General features: G+C 32.7%; 4 protein-coding genes across 6 annotated transcripts in view; 2 read left to right on the top strand and 2 right to left on the bottom strand.

The window, feature by feature from the left end:
* Positions 1-233: 233 nt before the first annotated feature.
* Positions 234-10,768, bottom strand: rin (ras GTPase-activating protein-binding protein 2). 3 transcript variants are annotated; one of them, XM_081983017.1, is made up of 12 exons: positions 10,608-10,768; positions 7,718-7,872; positions 6,581-6,719; positions 6,362-6,520; positions 6,005-6,305; positions 5,775-5,837; positions 5,027-5,170; positions 4,719-4,967; positions 4,323-4,606; positions 4,101-4,228; positions 3,818-3,937; positions 234-2,196 (listed from the first exon to the last, which is right to left on the bottom strand). In XM_081983017.1, exons 2-12 carry the CDS (start codon positions 7,813-7,815, stop codon positions 2,124-2,126), a joined length of 1,758 nt encoding a protein of 585 aa, XP_081839143.1. In that variant the 5' UTR covers positions 7,816-7,872; positions 10,608-10,768; the 3' UTR covers positions 234-2,123. The 3 variants fall into 3 exon arrangements, with proteins under 3 accessions (XP_081839143.1, XP_081839145.1, XP_081839144.1); XM_081983019.1 differs by having other exon boundaries at positions 234-2,184; XM_081983018.1 differs by lacking the exon at positions 10,608-10,768 and adding an exon at positions 10,175-10,314.
* Positions 10,769-11,558: 790 nt separating this feature from the next.
* Positions 11,559-13,364, top strand: His2Av (Histone H2A variant). The gene is made up of 4 exons (XM_081983022.1): positions 11,559-11,683; positions 11,820-11,897; positions 12,022-12,135; positions 12,836-13,364. Exons 1-4 carry the CDS (start codon positions 11,681-11,683, stop codon positions 13,031-13,033), a joined length of 393 nt encoding a protein of 130 aa, XP_081839148.1. The 5' UTR covers positions 11,559-11,680; the 3' UTR covers positions 13,034-13,364.
* A 67-nt stretch (positions 13,365-13,431) lies between these two features.
* Zwilch (zwilch kinetochore protein) lies at positions 13,432-18,289 on the bottom strand. Its single transcript, XM_081983016.1, has 12 exons — positions 17,858-18,289; positions 17,433-17,662; positions 16,039-16,270; positions 15,806-15,979; positions 15,655-15,749; positions 15,431-15,600; positions 15,294-15,376; positions 15,062-15,243; positions 14,835-14,997; positions 14,214-14,374; positions 13,587-13,687; positions 13,432-13,531 (listed from the first exon to the last, which is right to left on the bottom strand). Exons 1-12 carry the CDS (start codon positions 17,957-17,959, stop codon positions 13,461-13,463), a joined length of 1,764 nt encoding a protein of 587 aa, XP_081839142.1. The 5' UTR covers positions 17,960-18,289; the 3' UTR covers positions 13,432-13,460.
* A 3,981-nt stretch (positions 18,290-22,270) lies between these two features.
* LOC145731200 (suppressor of lurcher protein 1-like) overlaps positions 22,271-22,676 on the top strand; it is a 137,080-nt gene continuing 136,674 nt past the window's right edge. Inside the window, exon 1 of the mRNA XM_081982866.1 lies at positions 22,271-22,458. The gene's annotated coding sequence lies outside the window, so the exon portion shown is untranslated. The remainder of the gene's footprint in view (positions 22,459-22,676) is intronic.

Raw genomic sequence — 22,676 nt, 5'->3', positions numbered from 1 at the left:
GTTATTTCTAAACGAGGCCCTACTCCAGTTCCGAACCAGCAAGAACATTGACGAATTTAAAAATTCGTAACTAACGTACGTCAAATTTCGTCAAGTTTCGTCTCGCTGAATTCACATGTAATAGAAAAGGAACGACAATTATCACTGCCACTAGCTCTAAGACTGACTTTACTTACCTTGCTACCTATTATTATAAAATTTCTTGAAGCGATTTAGTTTATTTAAATGCAGTGTCCTAAAAAAACTATCAATTTATTTAGAATAAACCGCTAAGTACAAACTAACACAAAACAACTGTATTTAAAATCACAGATTAAAAAAGTAAAATACATTGTTGCTGAAACGTTCAAAAATGATAAACATATTCAGTACCATCGATCTAAAAATGAGAATAATAATATTCTGCTCACCAGACTGATTTTGTTAGGTAAAATTAGTATTTGTGTCATTGACGACAGTTACAAAATGGCGGCTATACAATAAAAATGACTTTTCCGGTTCATTTTATCTCGAACAGTATAAGCAATAAAAAAAAACATTACAAACTAGTGTTAAATAGAAGTAAATCGTATTGAATGGTACAGTTTACAGGAGAAAACAAATAATTCTTCATTATAAATTATTTACTCTAAAGATTTGCTAAAGGCCTACAATCCAGTCATATACGTTTATAATTGCTAGAGGCATTCATTGATTGGTCTCACTTTAAAGAGTTTCAAGCTTGGGAAATCAATAAAAGTCGCATTGAATGTATAAAAAGTAGTTTATTACATTTAACTGCAACGTTTCTGAAATTCTAGTAATTATTACTACTAGAAAAACTAAAAGGAAAATGATACACGAATATTAAGATACGAACTTACTTATAAATTATGAGACCAAACAAGTATGCGAGAAAATGGCACCACTGGAACCGGGACACTAATAATCATAACCATAATGATTAATTTCTGGTAAAAAAATACTCCTGACACGTTACGCCTTAAATGTCAAGTGTCTTACAGAGTTAAATAAAATGTTCTATAAAATTTCTACTTTTATTTCTCAAGAAGACTAACTTAAATTGTGGTGGAAGATTGAAGGATTAAAATTAAAGATATGCTGAGTAAAAAAAATATATAAGTGCACACGTGCGACATTTGAGTAAATCTCAGCACTGTGAGTAGTTTGTGGTTGGTCAAAAAAAGGAACTTCAGCTTGCGTTTTTTTTTTGACCAATCACAAATTACCAACAGTGCTGCGACTTACTCTCAAATAATGTAAAAGTCTTTTTGAACCAATGCCACAATATCCATTTTTTTATTGAAGTTACTATATTTATGTTTTAAGGCAATAAGTTTTAAAATTAATTTCGGACTGTCTAGAAATTAAATCCTAAGTTCTGATTGTCAATAAACACAACCACTAAAACTTGTTGGTTAGTCTGAAAGAACTATTAGGGAAGAAATCCAGTACTGCCACTTTCCACAATGAAAACAACTAATCGAAAGATGCTTGTACATTTTCCGATGATATTTTCCATCAATCACATTTCTCTAATAGTCGGTAGGATTCGTTTGTGGTGTTACGCAACAATGGTTGGCACTAAGGCAATAAACTGGAAGCTGAAGCTTCAAAACGTTTCTGGTATTGTGATCGATGAGTTAAACCTTCAGTTTCTAGTGACAATCAAATTTCAGACGGAAAAAACCAAAATTAACTGCCGATTACCTACAACATAAACACATAGCACAAAACACTCGTGTGAAAATTTATCATCTAAACCACCGGATACCGCTGTTAAATTTTTTTTGGAGTGACAACAAAGATTTGCCTTATAAAGTTGTAAAAAATAAGCTACTTTAAAACACTTGACAGGCAAATCTCCACCAGCACCATGTCATTTTTGTTTTTGTATATGAAACGGGACGAGTTTTACAAAATACTAAAAGAAGCGAATCCATAATATTCCGAAATTCGACGACGATACGAGCGATGAAAAAGGACTAAATACTTCAACTTAACGACGATTGATAGTCATTGAATATGGGCGCGATCGCGGCACACTTGACACTATAGGGAACGAACGAGTGCAGTCAGTTAAAACACGGGGGGAAAACTGAGAAACTGGAGGCTGTAGCTGCCTAGCGACGGTTGTAGTTGTTTGGTCCTCCGCGGTTGACTGGACCTCCTCCACCTCCGCTTCTAAAAGAAAAACTTGAATTTTTTAATACCATGGCGATCACTTGATTAAAAAGTTAATAATAATCCGTGTGAGGGTGAAAATTACCCCAAAATTTAAAATCGTAGTTTTTTATTTTGACCAAGTTTTAAGTGGAATTCAATTTTGATTTACACACAACGAACTATTCGTCTACGTCTTACGTTTCAATATTACATCGCTAGTAATTTTATAAAAAGGAAGTCAAAATGAGCAAGGCACCTCTTATCTGATGTAGTAAGAGACAATTCAATTTTATAACGTACGTGGAAGTGTAAACTCAGAACTTATTCCACAAATATCGGTCTTTCTCATAAAAAATATCTTATTGTAACAACACAACAGAAGATAACTTCCCAAAACACGAATCACATAAAACATAACCTACAATTACAATTCCGTTTTCCTCAACGGTTAACATTTGGTTAAAATTGATGTTAGACCTACGTTCATCCGTTAGTTCATCCACTCCGTCTCACACAACAGAAGAGAGAGAGAGAACACATGTCTTTTTCTGTTACACATAGGGTGTACCAAATAAGTTTAGTTTTCACTGACGTTTTTATGAGCAATAACATCATACTATTAGCTATTGTCAGTGTGACGGTTCAACTAAAGTCAGATTATTTTGATGTTTTTATCAGTGGATCAGTTTTTATCAGAAAAGGAAGAATAGACTATTATCAGAAGTAAAAAGGGACTTAAAAAGAACTTATTTAAATTAACAGAAATCTCTAGGGCCAGTGTCTTAAACTTTCCCAGAATTGTTTTAAATTGCCAGAGGGCTCTAGGATCATTATGAAAATTTCATAGACCTCTAAATGCTATTGACAACCTTATAAAAACTGCCAGAGGTCTAAAAAATACTGCAAATCTTCTAGAAATTGCCAGAGGCTTCTACAAGTATCTTAAACGTTCAAAGAATTACTTGAAACAACTGTATGAATTTGCAGAATAAAAGCCAGGAGACTGTGACCATTGTTAAGCCTCTGAAGATGAGTGTCTGATACACTCGAAACATGTTCGGCAGATAACAGCTATTTAATAAATTTTGAGGAGATCAAATTTGTGTTTTTGCTTTCACTTACACTCACTACTCTACTGTAGGAATATGCTTCTGTGTGTGACTACTTCTTTTCGTTTTAAATTGTCAAAAGCTTCTAGATCCATTAAGAAGTGTCAGTGATCTCTAAATGTTACTGACAACCTTCAAAAAAGTTCCAAGGGCGGTTCGCACTGACATATTTAAAAGCACCCTATGCTAAGCTCTCATTTGACTGTAACTTTTTGCACAGGACCTGTCACAGTCAAAGAAAGCACATTTATTTTGTTTACGACTGTTGTATTAAAACCGCATTCTAAAAGCGATCAGATAGTTCTTGATGATAAAACCTAAGTGTCACAATTTTTATTAGGTAATTACGTGACTCCAGTATTGCCTAACAAAGCTATCATCAGACGTCTAAAAATGGTTAGAACACACACACACACAACAACATATTAAAATGAACTGTCTACTTTAATATTATAACGTTATAGTATTAGATTTTGGTGGCGTTTAATTAAATTTGATAACATAATGTAAAAAAAATAATTTAAATGAAATCTGCCACTCACCTGTTGTATCTGTCTCTGTCTCCTGTTCTGTTTCTATCTCCAGGACCTTGAGGACCTCCGGATCCACCATGAGGGCCTCCAGGTCCCATACGTCTTGGAGCGTCTCCCCTTCCACCAGATCTAAGCCAATAAAATAAATAAGTATCGAGTCACAATTTTATTATCTCAATATTAAAAACAAAAAAAAAAATTCAGGAAACTTAAACTATTAACTTAGTAACTGCTTCTTCTAGGATTTAATTTTTCCATGAAATGCCTTTGAAAAATAAACAGAAAGGCTTACCTATTATTGTCAAGTCCAGGACGTCCACCACTACCACCGTAAGACGGCCGGCCGTCTCTTTCCTTATTTTTCTTCTCCTCCACATTCAGTTGCGTGCCATTATTATCGTTTTTAGGATAGAAGATAGGCTGCAAAAACAAATACACTTTTATGCCAATTCGAGTACAAAGAAATGTATTCTTGGAGCACAAAATGTTACACTAATCTTCAGCTTTTACTTACTTTGGCAGCCAAACACGCCACAACCGATTGCTGGCTCTCAAAGGTAATGAAACCGTAGTTAGGCGGAACCTTGTTGTTTTGGTTGGGCTTGAAACCGACTTGGGGCGGTTTGCTATGCACTCTCAAGTCCATAACCGTGCCGAACTCGGCAAATATTTCCCGCAGTTCGTCTTCGGTAGCTGTGCGTGGCAGATTGCCGAGGAACAACTGGTTGGCATCCAGTTGACCGAAGTTGGACGACTGAGAACGTCTCCTGTCTTCTGAGTTTCGGTTGTAACTGTGTTCTTTTATATAAAAATGATAATAAAATATGAAGAAAAAAGAATAAAACCACACTTCGTAGTATAACTAAACATACGATTCAATAGACTGATTTTATAATATAAAATTACTCACCCTCATCTCCAGGTCGGCCTCTGTTATGTGATGGACCTCCGCCAACTCTAGATGGAGGAGTTCCACCAGGCTGCCTTTGTCCTCCTCCCACCCGATTTCCAATTCCATTCGTTTGAGCGGGTGCCCTGTTGTTCAAATTGGGAGGAGACGACGACCGATAGGAGGAAGGTGGCTGTGATTGGTAAACTGACTGTCCTTGACTCGAGTTGTTTTTCAACAGGTTGGCGTAAGTTTTAGGTTCATTAGAGGCTGTAAAATTAAAAATTAACGGTTAGTAAAACACTTAATGAGTACAATAGAGGTCTTACGTGATTCTTGAGAAATTTCTTGATCAATTTCAGTTTCCGCGACATCCCCATAGCCTCCATTGTCTGGTAAAGGTTCCTCAATAGGTTCTTCAACTTCCTGGGGTTCTTCAATGGGAGAGACTACAGGTGGTGGGGCAACAAGTCCTTTAACAACAAAAAATGTTTGTTAAATACAATTATTACATAGCAACACAAAAAACTAACATTAATAATTTCAAAATCCAAATACAGGGTCCAAATTCATTTCAGAGAAAAATGTTTTCGATCAAAAGTTCATTATTTAGAATGGGGCTTTCAATGACAATTTACTTATATATACAGAGTGAAGCAAAAACGTACTTTTTGTCATAAACTTTTTTTTTAAATGGAATGGTATTTTCATTATACTTCATTAAATACCCAATCAATGATGTAAAGGACTTATAGGAAACTGGGATTATTTTTGGACGTAGAATACGTGGTTAAAATTTGTGTATTAAAACCTGAATCACCCTGTATAAGCAAATGTCATTTAGAGTGATTTAAACATTTTTTGAACCTGTAGTGAATAAAAAATTGTTTAAATCGTTGCTAAGCGTTGAATAATTGACTAATAATAGGACGAAATTTAATGAAAAAAGTTATAATCTCAACCGTTCAAATTAGACGACAAGTTATCCATTTAAATTTGTTGTATAAAAACATTTTTTTTATTTAAAAGTTTAGTCACAAATGGCTCAATAACCCTGTAGAAAGAAAGTCAACTTACCTTGAGTTGGAAGAGCCGATAAAGGAGCGCCAAGTGGTTGAGGAACTGTCTGTGACAAATGGCCTGCAAAGTATCAAACATTACAAAAAATGCCCACAATTAAACTGTAACATTAGTTTTAAAAACCAAAATAAAATCTAAACTGTGTTTGTCGTTTCTCTTCCCACATTTCGGTGGAAAAATGTTAAAATCTTGGTTCCAATTTTCAGTTTTAAACCTCAATCACTTACCAGGCAAAATACCCAAATCATCAGGATGTCCGTTCAAAGTAGCGGTAGGCGGCGGTGGTTGAGTAATTGGAACTTGAGCCGGTAAAATGTGAGGAGCAGGAACCGGAGGTTGAGCACCCAATGCTGGCAAAGGATTAGCCGCGGGAGGCACAGCGTTTCCGTAAAACGGTAAACCCGGAGCTGGAGTAATCTGCTGACCCAAACCTTGCTGAGGATCGGCCAACGTGGGACGCTCAAGGCACTCTTCCTCAACTTCAGGACGAATTTCACCGTCGCAGTCCTCGTCGGTTATAATTTCATCCTAGATTAGCCAACCAATTATAGATTGCCGAACTTTAAACCTTGAATAAAATATACCTGATAACGGAAAATGTCGTTATGCACGTAGTACTTCTTGGGACTTTGCGAAGCCAGAACGAAAGTTTGCGTAAAACGTCTCATGGGTTGACCAGCATTGGACAGTTCCCCAGTGACCTGGACGACTACCCCGCCGCCTAAAGTCGACTGGGAATCCACCTAAAGTATGACAAATAAAAGCAGGATTACATAATCCTTGAACAATTTAAAAAATAATACCTGAGTAATCTTTGCATGACAATCTCTGAAGTCTAGTTGTTGAATTTTTTGATGAATTTGCTTTTGTCCGATCACTGGAATGGTTTCACGGTTGGGGTCAAGCCCGCCGTGAATAAAAGAGGATTGATGGTTGTAAAATCTGCATCAAATGACGATTATTAAACGGAGTGTACTTTAAATATCATTGTATTATATTGAGAACAATAAATTGAGTAGTTGTGTACATAAATTGTGGAGCATTTATGCAAAAGTTATTAAGTCCAAATTAAAGATTTTTAGAGACATTGTTTCACTATCTTGACTCAAGTACAAATAGAGTTTGTTGAGAGTGAGTTTGTTCTTTTCAAGTTTAAGAGCTTTGAACTTAACATACTTTATAAAAAACAAGTAGGAATGCTGAGTAAATAAAACAACAGTTGATATTTCAGTACCAAAACTCAATAAATTCCATAAATACCTTAAAGAGTTTTAATAAAATGTATTCAAAGTACTGATGTCATCTGAATGAAGTAAAATAACTAGAACCTTCAATAAAAAAGGTCCTATTATAATGTGATACTATTTATTCTACTATAGTATTTGACTTGGTATTTGATTTGAAATGTAAACAGCGCGCTCACTGTATATTGTAAAATAATGCTTTTTAAAATTCACCAGAACATTATCCTAGAAGAAAATATTCTACAGATAGGCGGTTTTAACAAACTTAGTGCTTCTTGTCAAAAAAAAAAAAACAAAGATTTCTCACTAAAACTGGAATATGAAAAAGAATGATCTTCAGATCCAAATTTAAACTGGTATAAAGACCTTTAAAAAAAAAACTCAAAATGAATATTATGTTGAGGATTGTATATGTATTTAGCTTAGTTACCTTATTTTACATTTTTATGCATTTTTTTATAAAAATAAAGTCTATCAAAAATGAATATGTTCACTTACGTATTCAGTCAAAACTTGATAAATCCATAGCAACCAAGCAAAACTTGATAATTATTGCAAACATATTTTTTGAGAACATGTTTTAAGGTATACTTGTTTCTGATATTTTATCAAAATGGATTTATCGACTTTTGCGTGAATGCTCTTCAATTGTAAAAATGCACTATTAAAAAAAGGTTTAATTAGAGAAAATGGTACCTATGCAAGTGAGTTGGCGCCTTGTTAAGCAGAGTATAGTATTGCCTGACGAACTCCCGTCCGACGCTCTGGGGAGAAGGTGGTGCCTCCATTACCATTCCTAATGATTTTGGTTAGTTGAAGTGGAGAAATGCTGGTAGAGTCAGAACCGAAAACTGCAAAAAAAAAAAAAAAACAATTATTTATAAATTCTTATCTTTTTAAAATTCTAAACATTTTATTAATAGTTTTGGTTTGTGGATTAACTTACAAGGAGTACAACAAACAAGAAGTAACAAAGAGTATTTATCAAATATAATTTCTCTGTGTATTAAAAAAATATTTATAAGCAAATAATCAAACATCAGACTAATTAAAAACATTTTGAGTCTGATGCAATTCCCACTTTACAAATGATGATCTAATTTTGACTCTTAGTCAAATTTATGAAGTATATGACAGAAATTCAGATAATCATTTAAAATATCATATAATACCAACAAAGTTTTTTATACAATATATTCTATAAAAGTAGTGGAAGTAAGTCAACACTGACTGTTATCAAAACTCCCCAGTCACACATGCCTAAATAATCTTATATTTTACAGATTTTCATACCAGTCACAAAGAAACGAATTTTAGTGCAAAATAATCAAATTGACTCATACATAAAGATAAGCCATAAATGAGAAGCATTATCGATTATCTATAACCTATAATCAATAAACAAGCATAATAATATAACTAGTTCAGTACAACTTATTTTTATTTTACTCTAATATTCAAAAATTATTGAAAAAACCTTTCTCAGAAGACACAGCTTATCAGTACATATTTGCTTTTTTGATAGCCAAATTTCAATTTCAAAAAAAGTACCTACTTAAAAAAGCATTGCATGTACCACCAAGGAATACAACATTTTTGCAGTTACTCACTGTGTTCTTACACAAAAAGACTGTCTAACTCTCATGTATTTTTAGTACAATATGAAGGGTGCACGGGAAAAACAAGCTAAGTCAATTTTTGGCCAAATTGAGAAAACAGCTTCACCTGATAGACATTAGCGATGCTATACAGGGTCCAAACTTAGTCAGAAGAAAATCGAGCTACGTCGTCTAATAGAACATATTTTAGGATAGGCGTACACGGGAATGACCTACTTACCTTTCAATCTTTTTAGTAACTAATTAGTTTAATAATTTTTTATCAATAAAAAACAAACAAGTTTTCAACTAATTATTTTTTGACATACATTTTAATTTATGAATTACCTTGTTTGCTACTTAAGCTTGATGAATTTAATATTTATAATATAAATCTGGTGAAAAACAGGCTAAGTCAAGACCTATTTTTGTATCTTCTTCAACAAAAACCTTGTAATTATTATATTAAATAAAAAAGCATGCTGCTTTATATATAAAAAAATATTTATGTTTCTAATGCCTATAGATGACCAGTTAACAACGATTTTAGAGATAAAACTGCTGTACTCAAAAACTTCAAAATTTGACTTAGCTTGTTTTTCCCGTGCACCCTTCATATAGTTTCATACTTTGCAGAACAGCCTTAAGTCATGCTAAAAAAAGTATTTCCTAAACTACACTACCCATTTTATTTTCTAAAAATGCACAAACTTAATCTACCACTTTTTTATCTTGATATTTTGTAGTAATTTATCAATGTGTTATTAATAGTCAAATAAAATCATGATGGGTAGAAACAATACAAAGTTCAAGCACATATTGTTAATGATCATAGATAATTTTTGGTTCTCTAGAACTTTCTTCAAATAAAAAGCCATCTTGGTTTGATTTTTCTTTCTTATGTAGAATGCTTATTACATTTTTTAGAAAACCAACCTAAAAGCTATTTTCCTGCTAATCCTCTAAAACAACTTATTAGATAAAGATGGGTTTTTACAGCCTGGCTAAAATGTCAATGCAAATTGTGAAATAAAATATTTAGAAACACTGTGCATGGATTCCAAAAACATGCTCTTGTGTTATAGATCAGGAAGTAACATGTGAAGTTGTGGGATAAAACAATAATAGAATCAGTGAGTGGAAAAGGAGAAACAGCATACCTCCAAAATCATGTTCTTAATGCTTCATAACATTATCTTTGACAACTCCTCTGTACATCTATTTATGATAACATGTACACTCTTTCCATAAAACATATTATTTTATAGTTTTTCTCAAAAGTGTGACTTTTAAGATATGCTGTTTTTCCACTCACAGATTCAATAGTTTTATCCCACAAATATTCACAGTTTTTATACCTGTTATTACAAAATATAAGAGGCTCACTGGAGACTCATAAACAGAGGGTAAAACAAAACTAAATTTACCTCAAAAATTAAAGCCCTAAGAGAAATATTATTACGTTTATTATAAGTCATGCTATTAGATACTTGCAGAGCAGCTAAGAAACCCAAAAAACTACATAAACATGGCAAAAATTAAGTTATAATTTTACCTGAAAACTGTAGCTTCAAAAAGAAACAGCTACTAACTATAAACTACACACATTAAGTAGGATTTTCAATTGATAAATATCAGGACAAAAAGCATGATAATGGTGTAGTTAAAGACCCCTAGATAAGACCTAAAAATTAATCATTCACATAGATAAAATTGTGTTATTTCATCACACAAACAAAGGAGATTCCATGAAACTACACGTGCATTTTTGAGACTCAAAAAGTCCAAACCCTAACCAAAAAAAGGCACTCGACCCCAAGTTCACTGCCCTCAACAAGGGGGCGGAGGTTTCCTGAGAAAAATCGGAGCCCCGAAAAGCCAAAGTTTACTTTTCCCGAAAACGTTTTTCGTGCTGCCTATCAAACTGAATTGCGAACACCCGGCATGCAAAGATTGAAGTTTACCTAAAATAACAAAAACAACCTTACCTATTTATGCTGAAATGGCTGTGGTGGACCTTAAAACTTTTACTGAGCGATTGAAATTGTGAGTTTTTGAAAAATATGAAGCAAATTTGGTGTATTTTTGAGGAAAACGCAGACGGTTCCTTGTTGGGGTGTTGGTGTATACTTCAGAAAATTGGCATGATGGCATGTAGGGACGAGGAACAACGTTGCCATGTTGACATGTATCGCAGTTTTTCAAAGATCAAATATGTTTGTTAAGTTTGTTTTATGGATGTTTGGTACAAAATTGGCAACCTATTAAATGCTGCGGCATATGTGGTTACCATTTTGTGCTATAAAGTAAAACAACGTATTGATTACAAATCATTGACACAAGTTTCGAGAATATTTTGTCTGAACTTCATCGATGGTAAACCTGGCAACAGTGCAAGCTAATTCGCAAATTCTCCGCACGGCGCTGTTGTCCAAGCCAAGGCCGTTCAAATTCTCCATGCGCTTTTGGGAAACCAAACAAATACGCTTGCGCAACCGGAAATGACGACACAAACATTTCTACCTGGTGTTATTAAACTAATTGAAAATGAAAATAAATATTAAATTTGTCTTTTTGTTAACTGTATTGTCACTGTAAAATACCTCAATAAAGACATTAAATTAATAGTGAAGAACTTTTACTCGGATTTTGGCTATGCAGCATTATTTGCAAATCAATACTAAACTGGATTAAACAAAGTAACACTCCTTTGAAAGAGTTTGTTTAGCAGTAATTTAGAATTAAAAAGCAAAGTCAAATAATATAGATAGGTTGTTATATTTTGCTGCTTATTTGAGCCCTATTTCATACCCTTAAAATTCAAATCGCCCTCCGTTTGCGGCCACGCCGTCAAACAAGCGTCCTTTTCCGACCAATCAATAAGCAGCTTCAAGACACTTCGATTCGGTGACGCGATTTGTCGATAGTGATCACGTGACTGAGTACGGCGTGCTCATTGGCCAATATTTCTGTTTGGCGGGCTGCAGGCTTGCAACCGTCCATTCATTCCGGTCTCGTCGATAGTAGGTTTTGTCTGGTGTTGTGTGATTTTGTCAACATTATGGTGAGTTTTTGTGCGGAAAAAATCTTTATTTCTTCCTAAATTTTATCTAAAAACAAGCCTAGTACTCTTCCCAATCCACTGACGTGGTCAGGATGTTCTATTAGGTCGGATAATCAACAAAATTCGTGATTTTCAGGCTGGTGGTAAAGCAGGAAAAGACAGCGGCAAAGCCAAAGCGAAGGCAGTTTCCCGCTCGGCCCGTGCTGGATTACAAGTAAGCAAGCTGCCATTTTAAATATAAACCGTCTACCTAGTCGGTAAATAATTAAAACATGCATGTTTCGGCATTATTTTTTTAGGTTAATTAGTGTTATAAATTAAGGTTATGTTTTTTATAGTTTCCAGTGGGAAGAATCCACAGACACTTGAAAAACCGTACCACAAGCCATGGAAGGGTCGGCGCCACCGCTGCTGTATATTCGGCAGCTATTTTGGAATACCTCACTGCTGAAGTAAGGCTTTGTTAATATTTGATAACATTTACATTGTCTGGCTTTTTGTTCTTTTTTCTTTTGTTCAACATGTTTGCAATTATGACCTATACTGGCGGGAAAACAAGTTCCCGCCACTTTTGTTTACAGTACATCAGCTGTTGATTTTTAAACACTTTTCAGTGATTAATCTAAATAATATCATTAGGTGAATTTTCTTGACTAAACCCCTCAAACCAGGTAAAGATTAAACTTAACCACTGAATTTTCCTTGACTTATGGTAAAAAACCATGACGTCAAACTTAACCAGACGACCTAACCTGGTTTTTAGGATAGTTAGGTTAAATTCCTGTCAACAGGAGCTGTAAGAAGAAAAACTGAACCATTTACCAGTTTTGCTTACCTAGTTTCAAGGATTTACAGATTTTCTTACATTGAACTGATTGAACAGTGTTTGCTGTGTGTTGTACTTTCCAGGACAAATGTTCTAATGCAATCAACTAAACAAAATAATTAAAAAAAAAAACATATTTCTAGGCGGTGCCTATTATATTATCATGAAAACGAATGCGGCATTTGATTGTGTTGGTTGACAGTGTTGGACATTTTTAGGAGACAAGAGCATTTAAGTTTTTGTTAACCTTATTTGTTACTTTAAGTAGCCAGAATGAATGAGTAATTGTAATAAAGTTAATTAATAGAATACATGTCTTATTTCAGGTACTTGAATTGGCGGGAAATGCTAGTAAGGATTTGAAAGTGAAGAGAATCACACCCCGCCACTTGCAATTGGCCATCCGAGGTGACGAAGAACTGGACAGTTTGATTAAGGCAACCATTGCGGGTGGTGGTGTCATTCCACATATCCACAAATCTCTGATTGGAAAGAAAGGAGCCGGACACTCGCAGCCAGCATAATTATAAGTAACTTACATCCCAAGTAGTTCGTAAACACCTAGATTTAATAAATGTAACTTTAAGGTACATGACGTATGAATGTTTAAGTGAGTTATCACTCCTGACTGTTAGTGACTATTACAGTAAATTGTTTATAAAATACAGACACATTATGTGGAAACTTTATACTGATTTTAGTGGTATTTTGCTTATAAAAAGAATGTTCAAATTTTCATTTTTTTAAATGTGCCTTGTATCATTTTTTGTTTCAGTTGGTAGATTTAGTATTTTGTTTTTGTCAATGTAAAAATCTGTGTTCATAATTTTTAAATGAATAAAGAGATTTTCTAAATGTCTTTTGTTTTCATACCTACCTTTACAACCACCAGAAAATCTTAGGGAAAAAAAAACTAAAGTCATGAAATAAACCACTTATTTTATAAATTTATTAAAAGTTTCTTGACACTCGGTTCATTTTCACAGCATAATAGGTCAGGTTTTGATCAACTTCTGGTAAACCTGCAAAATTCAAACATTGGTCAATTTACAAGAATTAGCATTATTAAATTTTTACCGTAATTGTAGATGAGAGGAGGGATTATTGGTGCATCAGATAAATCGAGTATTGTCACTTTTGGTCCGCTCTTCAACTGCATAGTCCATCTCGAAGGTTGTCTACAAATGAAGTGTTATTTCAAACAGAGTTGCCCACAATCATTTAAAAAAAATTGCGATTTTAAAACATCTAAAATAACCCAACAAATTTTGTAAAAATAAGACACAAAATTAATCAAAGTCAAAAATGCTGAGAAAAAAGAAATACATATTTTTTTTTTAATTAAGTAATACCTGTGGTAATACCAATAAGTGTTATCCAATAATATATTCACAAGTGACACATCCGGTATAAATGAATATTCAAGTAACTAAATTTATTTCACTAAGGGCCAGTACTTTCACTTCAGAATAATTTTATTCCAATGACAAGTTATACAGAAACCGTAAAATCAAACGTTGCTATTGCTGAATTCTGTCATTTCTATAGAAAAATTATCCTAAGAATAAATTTAACTGAAGGTGAAAGTACTGATCCCAATAATAATACACATTATCAGGTGTATTAATAACCAGGTAAAATAGATAAAAAATTAGACAAAACAAAAAATACAAACAACTGAATAAAAATAGACTCATCACTTACTTTGTGACAAAAGAACAGTCAGTCAGATCCAATTTGACACTGATTTCTTGTAGCCGGCAATCACATAAGTTTTGGAAATGTCCAATTGTTCTCTTATTTTTAACATATTTCTCGACCAGCGCTGTTTCGAGTCTTCTTAAATTCCCTTCATTTAAATTTATCTACAAATTAAAAAGCTATATTAAACATGGTGATTATTAACTGAGAAATGCTCCAAACTAATAAGATAAGGAAATCTTATGAAAATTTGTTTACCTAAGTTAGAATGATATAAAATTAGTAAATCTTTCCGCAAACATGAAATTAATGAAAATATTATTTTTTCATATAAAACCATACAGTTTATGTTTTGTCAAATATATTAAAAGACATGTTCCTTTACCTAAATACAATAATAAACAGGTGTCTCATTTAAAATAACAAAGTTGAAGCCACTTTTTTTTATAAGCGGAAACGTCCCATTACTGAAAATATTTTAGATCACTAGATAATCAGGAGTGTAACCAAATTTTCAAAAAATGTCTAGTTAAATATAATCGTCTACGTCAACAATATACCATCAAACACCCTGTATTATTAAAACTAATTAAATAAAATAACTAGAATAAAAGGTTGACATACCTGATTTTTCACCAACTCGAATAATTCTGCAGCGACATACAACTGAGACACATAAGATAGAATTTCAGGTTTTGCCTTCAAATTCACGTTACCCATCAAATTGGTAATACTTGTAGTTCTCATAGTGCTTCTTTTAGTAACATTATCCTTCATGTAAAATGAGCTGAAGTTGACCAAAATGACAGTTTGGATACATCACTAAATAATTAAAAAAATCGATAACCTACTTCCAAACTGATTCAATGTCATTATCACACTTCAAAAAGTTCATAAAGTCACACTTCAATTTGCGTACACCCATTTCATAAAGCAATTCAATGCTCTCTAGAAAATTGATATTTTTCACTGATATTGTTCCAGTTGATACATCTTTAAACAGTTTACAAATGTTTGAACAGTCATCTTCAATCTAAAATTATAACATTACCAGTAACAAAAAAACTTTACCAAAATACTTACATAATGAACAGGCAAATGAGCATTTGATAAATTTTCAAATAAGAAATTAAAACTATCTCTTAGGGTTGATGTGTCTTCGCAGCCTAAAAAGTTTTTGATTAATACTATGAAATTTATAAAAGCACAAAAATACCTACAAATTAGAATCTCCCACAGTTTATCTATAGTATCCAAATGTCGAATATCCCTTGATTCCTCTTGCATTTCATTGTTAAATAATTCATAAGAACTGAGATCATTAATTTGGTTTAATATTTCATCTGAATTCATGGAAATATCACTTAACTTATATTCAACATTTGTTGGTCTAAAAATAGTACAAGTTACATACATTTATTAGCTAAATTCAAACAAAACACACTTTAAAGATAGATCCAAGATTTTTTGCAGCATTGATAGTTCATTCCAATGAGTATTTAATTTTAATAAGGGATGTCCAGATACTATAATTGCATGCTGAAAAGTAAAAAAAAATTTATAATTTCATAAAATGCTTTTAACGTGAACCATACCAATTCTATATCAGAAACATCAAATGGCTTAATAATAAAATCAGTTTTTGGGGAAGTAATATCAACGTAAATATGTCCATCTATGCTCAATTTCATTAACGATTCCTCTCGAAGTGAACTATTTTTAACGTTTGCACCATACAAACTGTAGGCTGCTTTAACAGAAGAATTCACCTATTAAAAATTTCCAGACCATTAAAGTGTTAGACAACAATTAACCAATTTCTTATTACCGATTGGTTTTCACATCCTCTCTTATGATCAAGGATAACATTTTGTATATATTGATCTACATTTTCGAGTAAAACTGTTCCCAAAACATTAATAGTGGTTGATGTATATCCTTGATTAGTTCTGTGGCTACCCATTAATACTGTTTTTTTGCAGTCATCTCCATTAGAGACCACATAAATTGGATGTTGCTTATTTAATTGTATATCTGTGAATATTTTATTGAGAACCCTCCTGAAATTTACAGATTACAGAGCAAAGAGCAATTAGAATCTTTTTCAATAATCGTCGTGTCGAAATAAAGTAGCAAAATGATTACAACTACTTTTCTATAAATTCACTTAATGTGTGATGTTTTTTTTTTTGAAAGCGCATCCAAATTTTAAAAATATTGTATCTCCGCCATTTTTAAAAGCTCAGAATATTTCTCTTTAACTGCTCTTTTGGAGGGGTAGACCGCCGGTAATTTTTTGTACACCAAAATGTCTTTTTGCATACAAAATACCTTGAAATGCCTTTAAAATACCTCACAATGCTTCTATTATTGCTCCAAATGCCTCATAGTGATAATGCCTTAAAACTGCCTTGAAATACATCAAAATGCCTTTAAATTATTTAAACTGCCTCAGGATACCTTCAAATGTTTACACATTTGTGGCATTCTTAAATTAAGTCCCCTGGTATTGACATAATGATAAATATTGATGTAATACACCCTTGAAATTAATTTTTATTTTCAACCAGGTATGTAATAACGTTATTTCTTATGTGTAAACCAGGTGGAAAGATGAAAATTACCTGCTTTTACTTTCCACCCGGGTAAATGTCACTTTCCACCCGGGTGAATGTCAATATGCGTTTAGTCATATCTGGGCTTACTTTTTATAGTGAAGAGACTGTGCCGCCACCTCTGCAACAGCTCGCAGCTCAGGTGATTATAAGTAACATCTGCCTCTTCAGAAATCTCCATGTTAAAAGAACTTCGATGAGATTTTGATGGTGAATGGTTGAAAATAAAATAGTATACAAACCACGGTAGAAAGTTTAATTTCTGTCTCGATATAAAGTTCGTTGAGACGATGTCGAGATACAGAGGCCATTTTTAACCTATTTTGTAGTATATTTTATGCTTTTTTGAATGGCGTAGGAACGAATTTCCTGCGAATTTAAATAAAAGAGCTATGATTTTTCCAAAAGTCAAAAAATTCAATTTTTGTCAAAAGTGCAATTTTCATCATTAATTAAACAGATAAGGCATATAACAAAAATGCCTTTAAATTTAGAAAAGGCATTTCCACTTCAAGAAATGTAGAATATTTGATAAAACACATTACAATTACAATTGTTTAAACTCTGACAGTTAAACTACAAGTTAATGCTAAACTAACCCATTTACCTTGCTTCCCTGACTGGAAGGGGATAATGTTTTACTTCATCCGGATACCACTTTTGATCAAATTTCTCAACCACAACAAACTGAACAGTATCATTAGCATTGGAACCTAAATCTATTTCGAGAGGGTTGCCAGTTAAATCAGCATTAGTTTCATCCAGACTGTATGTTGGTTCTTCAGCAGTTTTTGGAATGCAGATATCATCTTCAACAGAGTTTTTGCTGACAGGACGCTAAAGAATGTAAATCAAATTGAAATAATGTTATAGCACAAGGAATTATTTGTTGAGAACTTAGATATTAAATCAAACTTAAAACAACAGTTCTCAGAACATTTTTTAATCTATTTGGCTCAGGGAAAGCCCTATAAAAGCATGCACATTACTGACAACTAAAAACTACATAGTTTTGAACAGGTTTTAACTTACTTTTCCGAAAATTAACTGCACACTGCTATCTTCAAAAGGTTTCAAATAAGAAGGACGAATTGGTGGTTGACTTAGTAACTTTGCAAGAAATTCTTGATTCATTTTAAGTGGTTCTTTTATATAGGTATACTATTTAGATACTTGGAAGAAAAATTCCTGCTGCTTGCAGTAGGAAAACTTAACAGAAAAATAAAAAACTGAACAATTCAAAGTTGTTAACAAGATTTTTAAACAAAACGGTCGAATTTGTCATTGGGGACTTAAACAAACTGTCATCATCAGCTGTTTGCTGTTACTTGTTGTTTAAGTAGGACAACGCGTTTTTTCTACTGCATTTTGCTACTAAAATAACCGACTACGACACAGAAAAAGAGTCTTGTCAATTAAACTCTTATATAATCCCGAAATTAACACCTAATAACAATTTTTTTAATCACAAAGCTCTGAAATTAAGTTAAATAATTCTGATTCTAACCTAATTTTGTCCTATATTCTAACTTGCCCTACCTGATAGGCAACCACAGTTACACAGTTTCAATAAAGCGTTGTCTATTAATTATACTGCTAATCTCACCTTTTAAGTACATTTTAGTAACCTACAAAATCTTTGCATATTTGCCTGATAGTTTGATAGCAAAAAAGTTTGAGTAACAAAATTTCCGTCGGTTCCAGTATTATCTATAAGACCCTTATCTTTATGTATGGAAAACGTACATAGCGCATTCACCATTTGTCAAGTTTTGTGGTTGGAAAATTCTTTCAACAGAAAAAAAAACTGAAACCCGGTGTATTTAAAATGAATTTTGAAATAATAATAATAATAATAATACCAACTTTATATTTTTTTATTTTATGGCTCTTAAATTTAACTTTTTTAAAATGCCTTTTAACTGCTTAGAATCATAAATTGGTTATTGGTTCATTAGCTACTGCAGAACCGAGTTTCAGCTTTGTAGGATATTCAGAATAAGGAGGAGGAAAATATTTTGCAAAAATATTAAGAAAGTAGCAGAGAGCACTGTAATTTGAAATGGCTTTTCCAGGTACTCGCTTGGCTGCCACTTACGTACCGGAAAAGTATATTTGTGTTTGATGCTTTTTGTTTTTGAAAAAATTATAAAAAAGACAGTTGTGATATGTACGTATGTGATTTTTTTATTTAAATTATTAATATAGAGCAATTATTTAGGTAGAACTTGACACACTACTGTTTATTGGAAAAACATTTAAATCTACTCATTTCTCTATCATATAAATATCTAATTTTGTTAAATATCTTATAAACGCCTTGTTGAATTTTCCTTGAGAAATTTCTAAAACTTCCTATAATAATGTCTAAATGTAATGTTGCAAGTATTGATATTTTTTTGGACTATGGAAAAAAATACAATTATTAGGAAGCCAGGTATGACAAAACTTTCTAAATAAAAAGCGATTATTAAAAACTAAGCCAGCGTTACGAGTTTTTTCCTTTAGATAAAATTTAAATTAAAGTTTGCATAATAAAAAAACCTTATTACATGCAACGTTGGCTTATCCTAGTGAGTAGAACAAATAAGCCGTTGTATATTCCCGAATAAAAGGTATGTTTATCTTTAATATAAAACTTGAACGCCGTAGTGCACTAACGGGTAAACACATTTATGAAAGTTGACGTATATCCGAACAAACAACTTATAATGGATAGCGTCGTTTCGCAGATGGACAAATCGCTGTCTATATGCTGTAAAGCTGTTTATGAATGTGAAAAACAGAATAAAGAATCAAAAAGCGTTTTGTTTCAGTAACATGAAGCTCAATTGAATTGACTGCTGTAAAAATGCTAAGGGCCGTTTTAATCCTCCGGTTATTGCAATTTTCAGTAATAATGTTACTCTGGTATATAGCACGAACAAACTTTATCAATATTCATTTGAATGCAGGCGAGTAACTGAATTTCAGGCTTTAACTCTTATTAATGAATTCTAAATTTGACCAAAATCCGGTTCAGTCAGCAACTTATATCTATTCTATTGGCCGTAATTGCTTCGTGGCCTATAATTCAGTGCAAAGGGCGGAAATACATTAACCATTAGCTCTTTGTGTTAATTGTTAATGTATTAAACCCGCAATAATTCAATGCTGTACAGGTATACAGCACATAATAAGAACGTTGTAAGGGTAAGTACACTTTATTCGTACGAAGTTAACTAGGGCAAGAGCCTTTTCGTTATTCAAAACATTTGATGTAAGGTTTATCGTCAATGGCACTGCAACGATAATCGAGCTTGTCTTGCTACGTGCTGTTTTAAGATTCCCCTGTCGCAAATTTTCCTCATGGATTCCTCAAGCATAAAAACGTGATGCCATGTAAATTCACGTACTTCTACTTGTTAGGAACTATGTGAATACATCATTTAATAAAGGATTTATGTTACTGGTACTGGAAACATTTTTGTCAACAAACAAATAAAGTTACATTATTTCATAATTGTAAATTTGTTAATTAAAAAGTAGATAATTGGGATTAACAATTTAAACTTTTGTCAAGTTTTAACCATCAAATAATACTCCAAACCTCAGAATAGAAAGTTGCAATGAAAATCGGTCGCATTTGCTTGCTTTTATCTGATTTACCAAAGTTTGTTTCAATAATGCTTTGAAAGTTCTGTAAGCAATTACGACTCTTCGCAAACTGCCTACTCTTAGAAACTGCATGCTGTTCTCGGATATTTGGAGAAAAGTTTAAACAATTAACAGCAAAATAACAAGTTTTGCCCAAAAAGCAATTCTAAACTCTTGCAGGATTGACAAGTTACAAAAACAAAATATTGTCAGTTATCAATGTAAATTCCAAAAAGTCTTTGATAAATATTGAAGATAAAATATACAATATTACACGACTTAACCTTAGTTAAACCTTGATATAAAATATAACCAGACACTTGGTAGAGCAAAACAAGAAACGAGAGCAATAGTTTGTGGTTAGTTTAATGGTCGAGTAAGACAAGACACTTGGCAACACGTTCTTACTAAAGTTTGGTAAGACTGGTACACAAACGCTTATTGAATTTGCGAGAAATTCAACTCTGACAAAGTAACTAAATAGTTGTATTTGACATAAATATATACTCGTATATAATAACATAACAATGTTCCTTAGCAAAGTTTTTTTCATATTCAACGAGAATTCTTCACTAGATAAACAAGTAAATGTGCACCTTCACCTAACTGAAAACAAATTATAATATTTAATATAGTCTGATTATAATTTATTAGAGAGCATCTTATTGATTATTCTGAGGTTTTCTATGATGATCTGAATACAGTTGTGGTAAAAGTTTTTCCTGCAGCAGTTTTGGTATACTTGGACATAGAGTTCATATTTAATGTATAGCATTTTTAAGGGATATTATCTGCACATTTTTATTAGAAGTCACTAATCAGTATTCTGTCTGATGCGATATTTGTTTCCCTCTTGCCTCTTGTTCATTAATTTACATTTCAAAAATGTGCTGTTGTACTTCAATTTGACCGTTGGAAAATATTGAACTTTGCAGTTTACAGCTTCAAGCTAGTTCCAATAAGCATAAGTGAACTTTTTTTATAGTTGATCCGAATTATCTTCATCGCATTTCTGGATTATTTTAATTAAGTCTGTTTTAGATAAAGTTATTGAACTTAATTTCCTCTTTTCTGGACAACTCTAAAGCTGTTTTCTTTGTGTATCTCTTGCTATTTTCGCAACTTTGCAAGTGGAACTGAACACTTACTGACAGAGCCTTAGTTAGAAATTTAAGTGACTTTTTTTATGTTTTAAACACCTTGTATACCAGGTGTCCAATTCAAAAACTTTTGGACACCTTGCACAATTGTTATAGAATTATATTTTTCCTCATTAAGGTTGAAGTCAACATCGTCCACTCACTAATTAGTTAATAATTTAAAAAATAATAACCAGGTAATTCTTAAATCATCACCTAAATCTAGTTAACTATATTATATAACCGGAAAGGTTAGAATCCAGTCCTCATCAAATAACTACTATTTTTGGTACAATCCACAAAAAGTTTCAGTTCTATAGACAAGAGTTTTCTATTTAACGTCCAACTAAGAAGCGCAAACTTTCCTTATTATAAATACTAAGCCTCTTGGCGAAGTTTGAAAAGTTTAAGATCAAATAGAGGATTAATCCTAGAAGGTTTTATTTGCTTTAAGAATGCAATATACATTTAAATTAAATCTCTAAAGTTTTGTTGCTTCAGAACATTGTTTTGGTTGTAAATCATCCCGTTGGCAAAATATTTGAAAGTTTCGGGTAGATTTTTGGAAAGTTGACACCCGTTGCGTATTAAGCGCGCGCCTAAACTTCGGTCATGGAAATGGAAGTTCGGCTTTCACATGGTGCGTTCTTCCTTCTCAGTTTGCCGGCAAACCTGGACGAATTCGGTACTCGCGTTTCTTGGCGGTATCAAAATTTACGATCCGTCTACGAGTTAAAGTAAAAACATTCCAAAATTTCGGTGCAAAGTTCTAGTTTGTAAACAGGAACATTTTTTTACTGTGGTTTCTGGAAAGTTTTATTTCACTCAGGCATGCATTGGACAAGTAGTTAAGAACAGGTAAGTAAATTTTATTAAGTTGGACAACTCCTCACCTTCATCAGTTTGAATTTTACTAGCTGCTGCTTACGGTTGTGCTGTTGTAGTGTAATTGACAGTAGAACCAAGGGGATTGTGAGGAAGAAAGAAATTAATTAAACTTTGGGTACAACTCGTTAGTCTTAATTAACTTCGAAGACCTGCCGAAAATGAAAAAGTAATTGTTTTCGGAAACCCAG

The sequence above is a fragment of the Ips typographus genome, linkage group LG6, assembly GCF_016097725.1.
Source record: "Ips typographus isolate SLU linkage group LG6, UJ_Ityp_2.0, whole genome shotgun sequence".
In the NCBI taxonomy this organism is placed as follows: Eukaryota; Metazoa; Arthropoda; class Insecta; order Coleoptera; family Curculionidae; genus Ips; species Ips typographus.
Note: the sequence above shows the minus strand (reverse complement) of the source record. Positions and strands in the feature narration are given on the sequence as shown.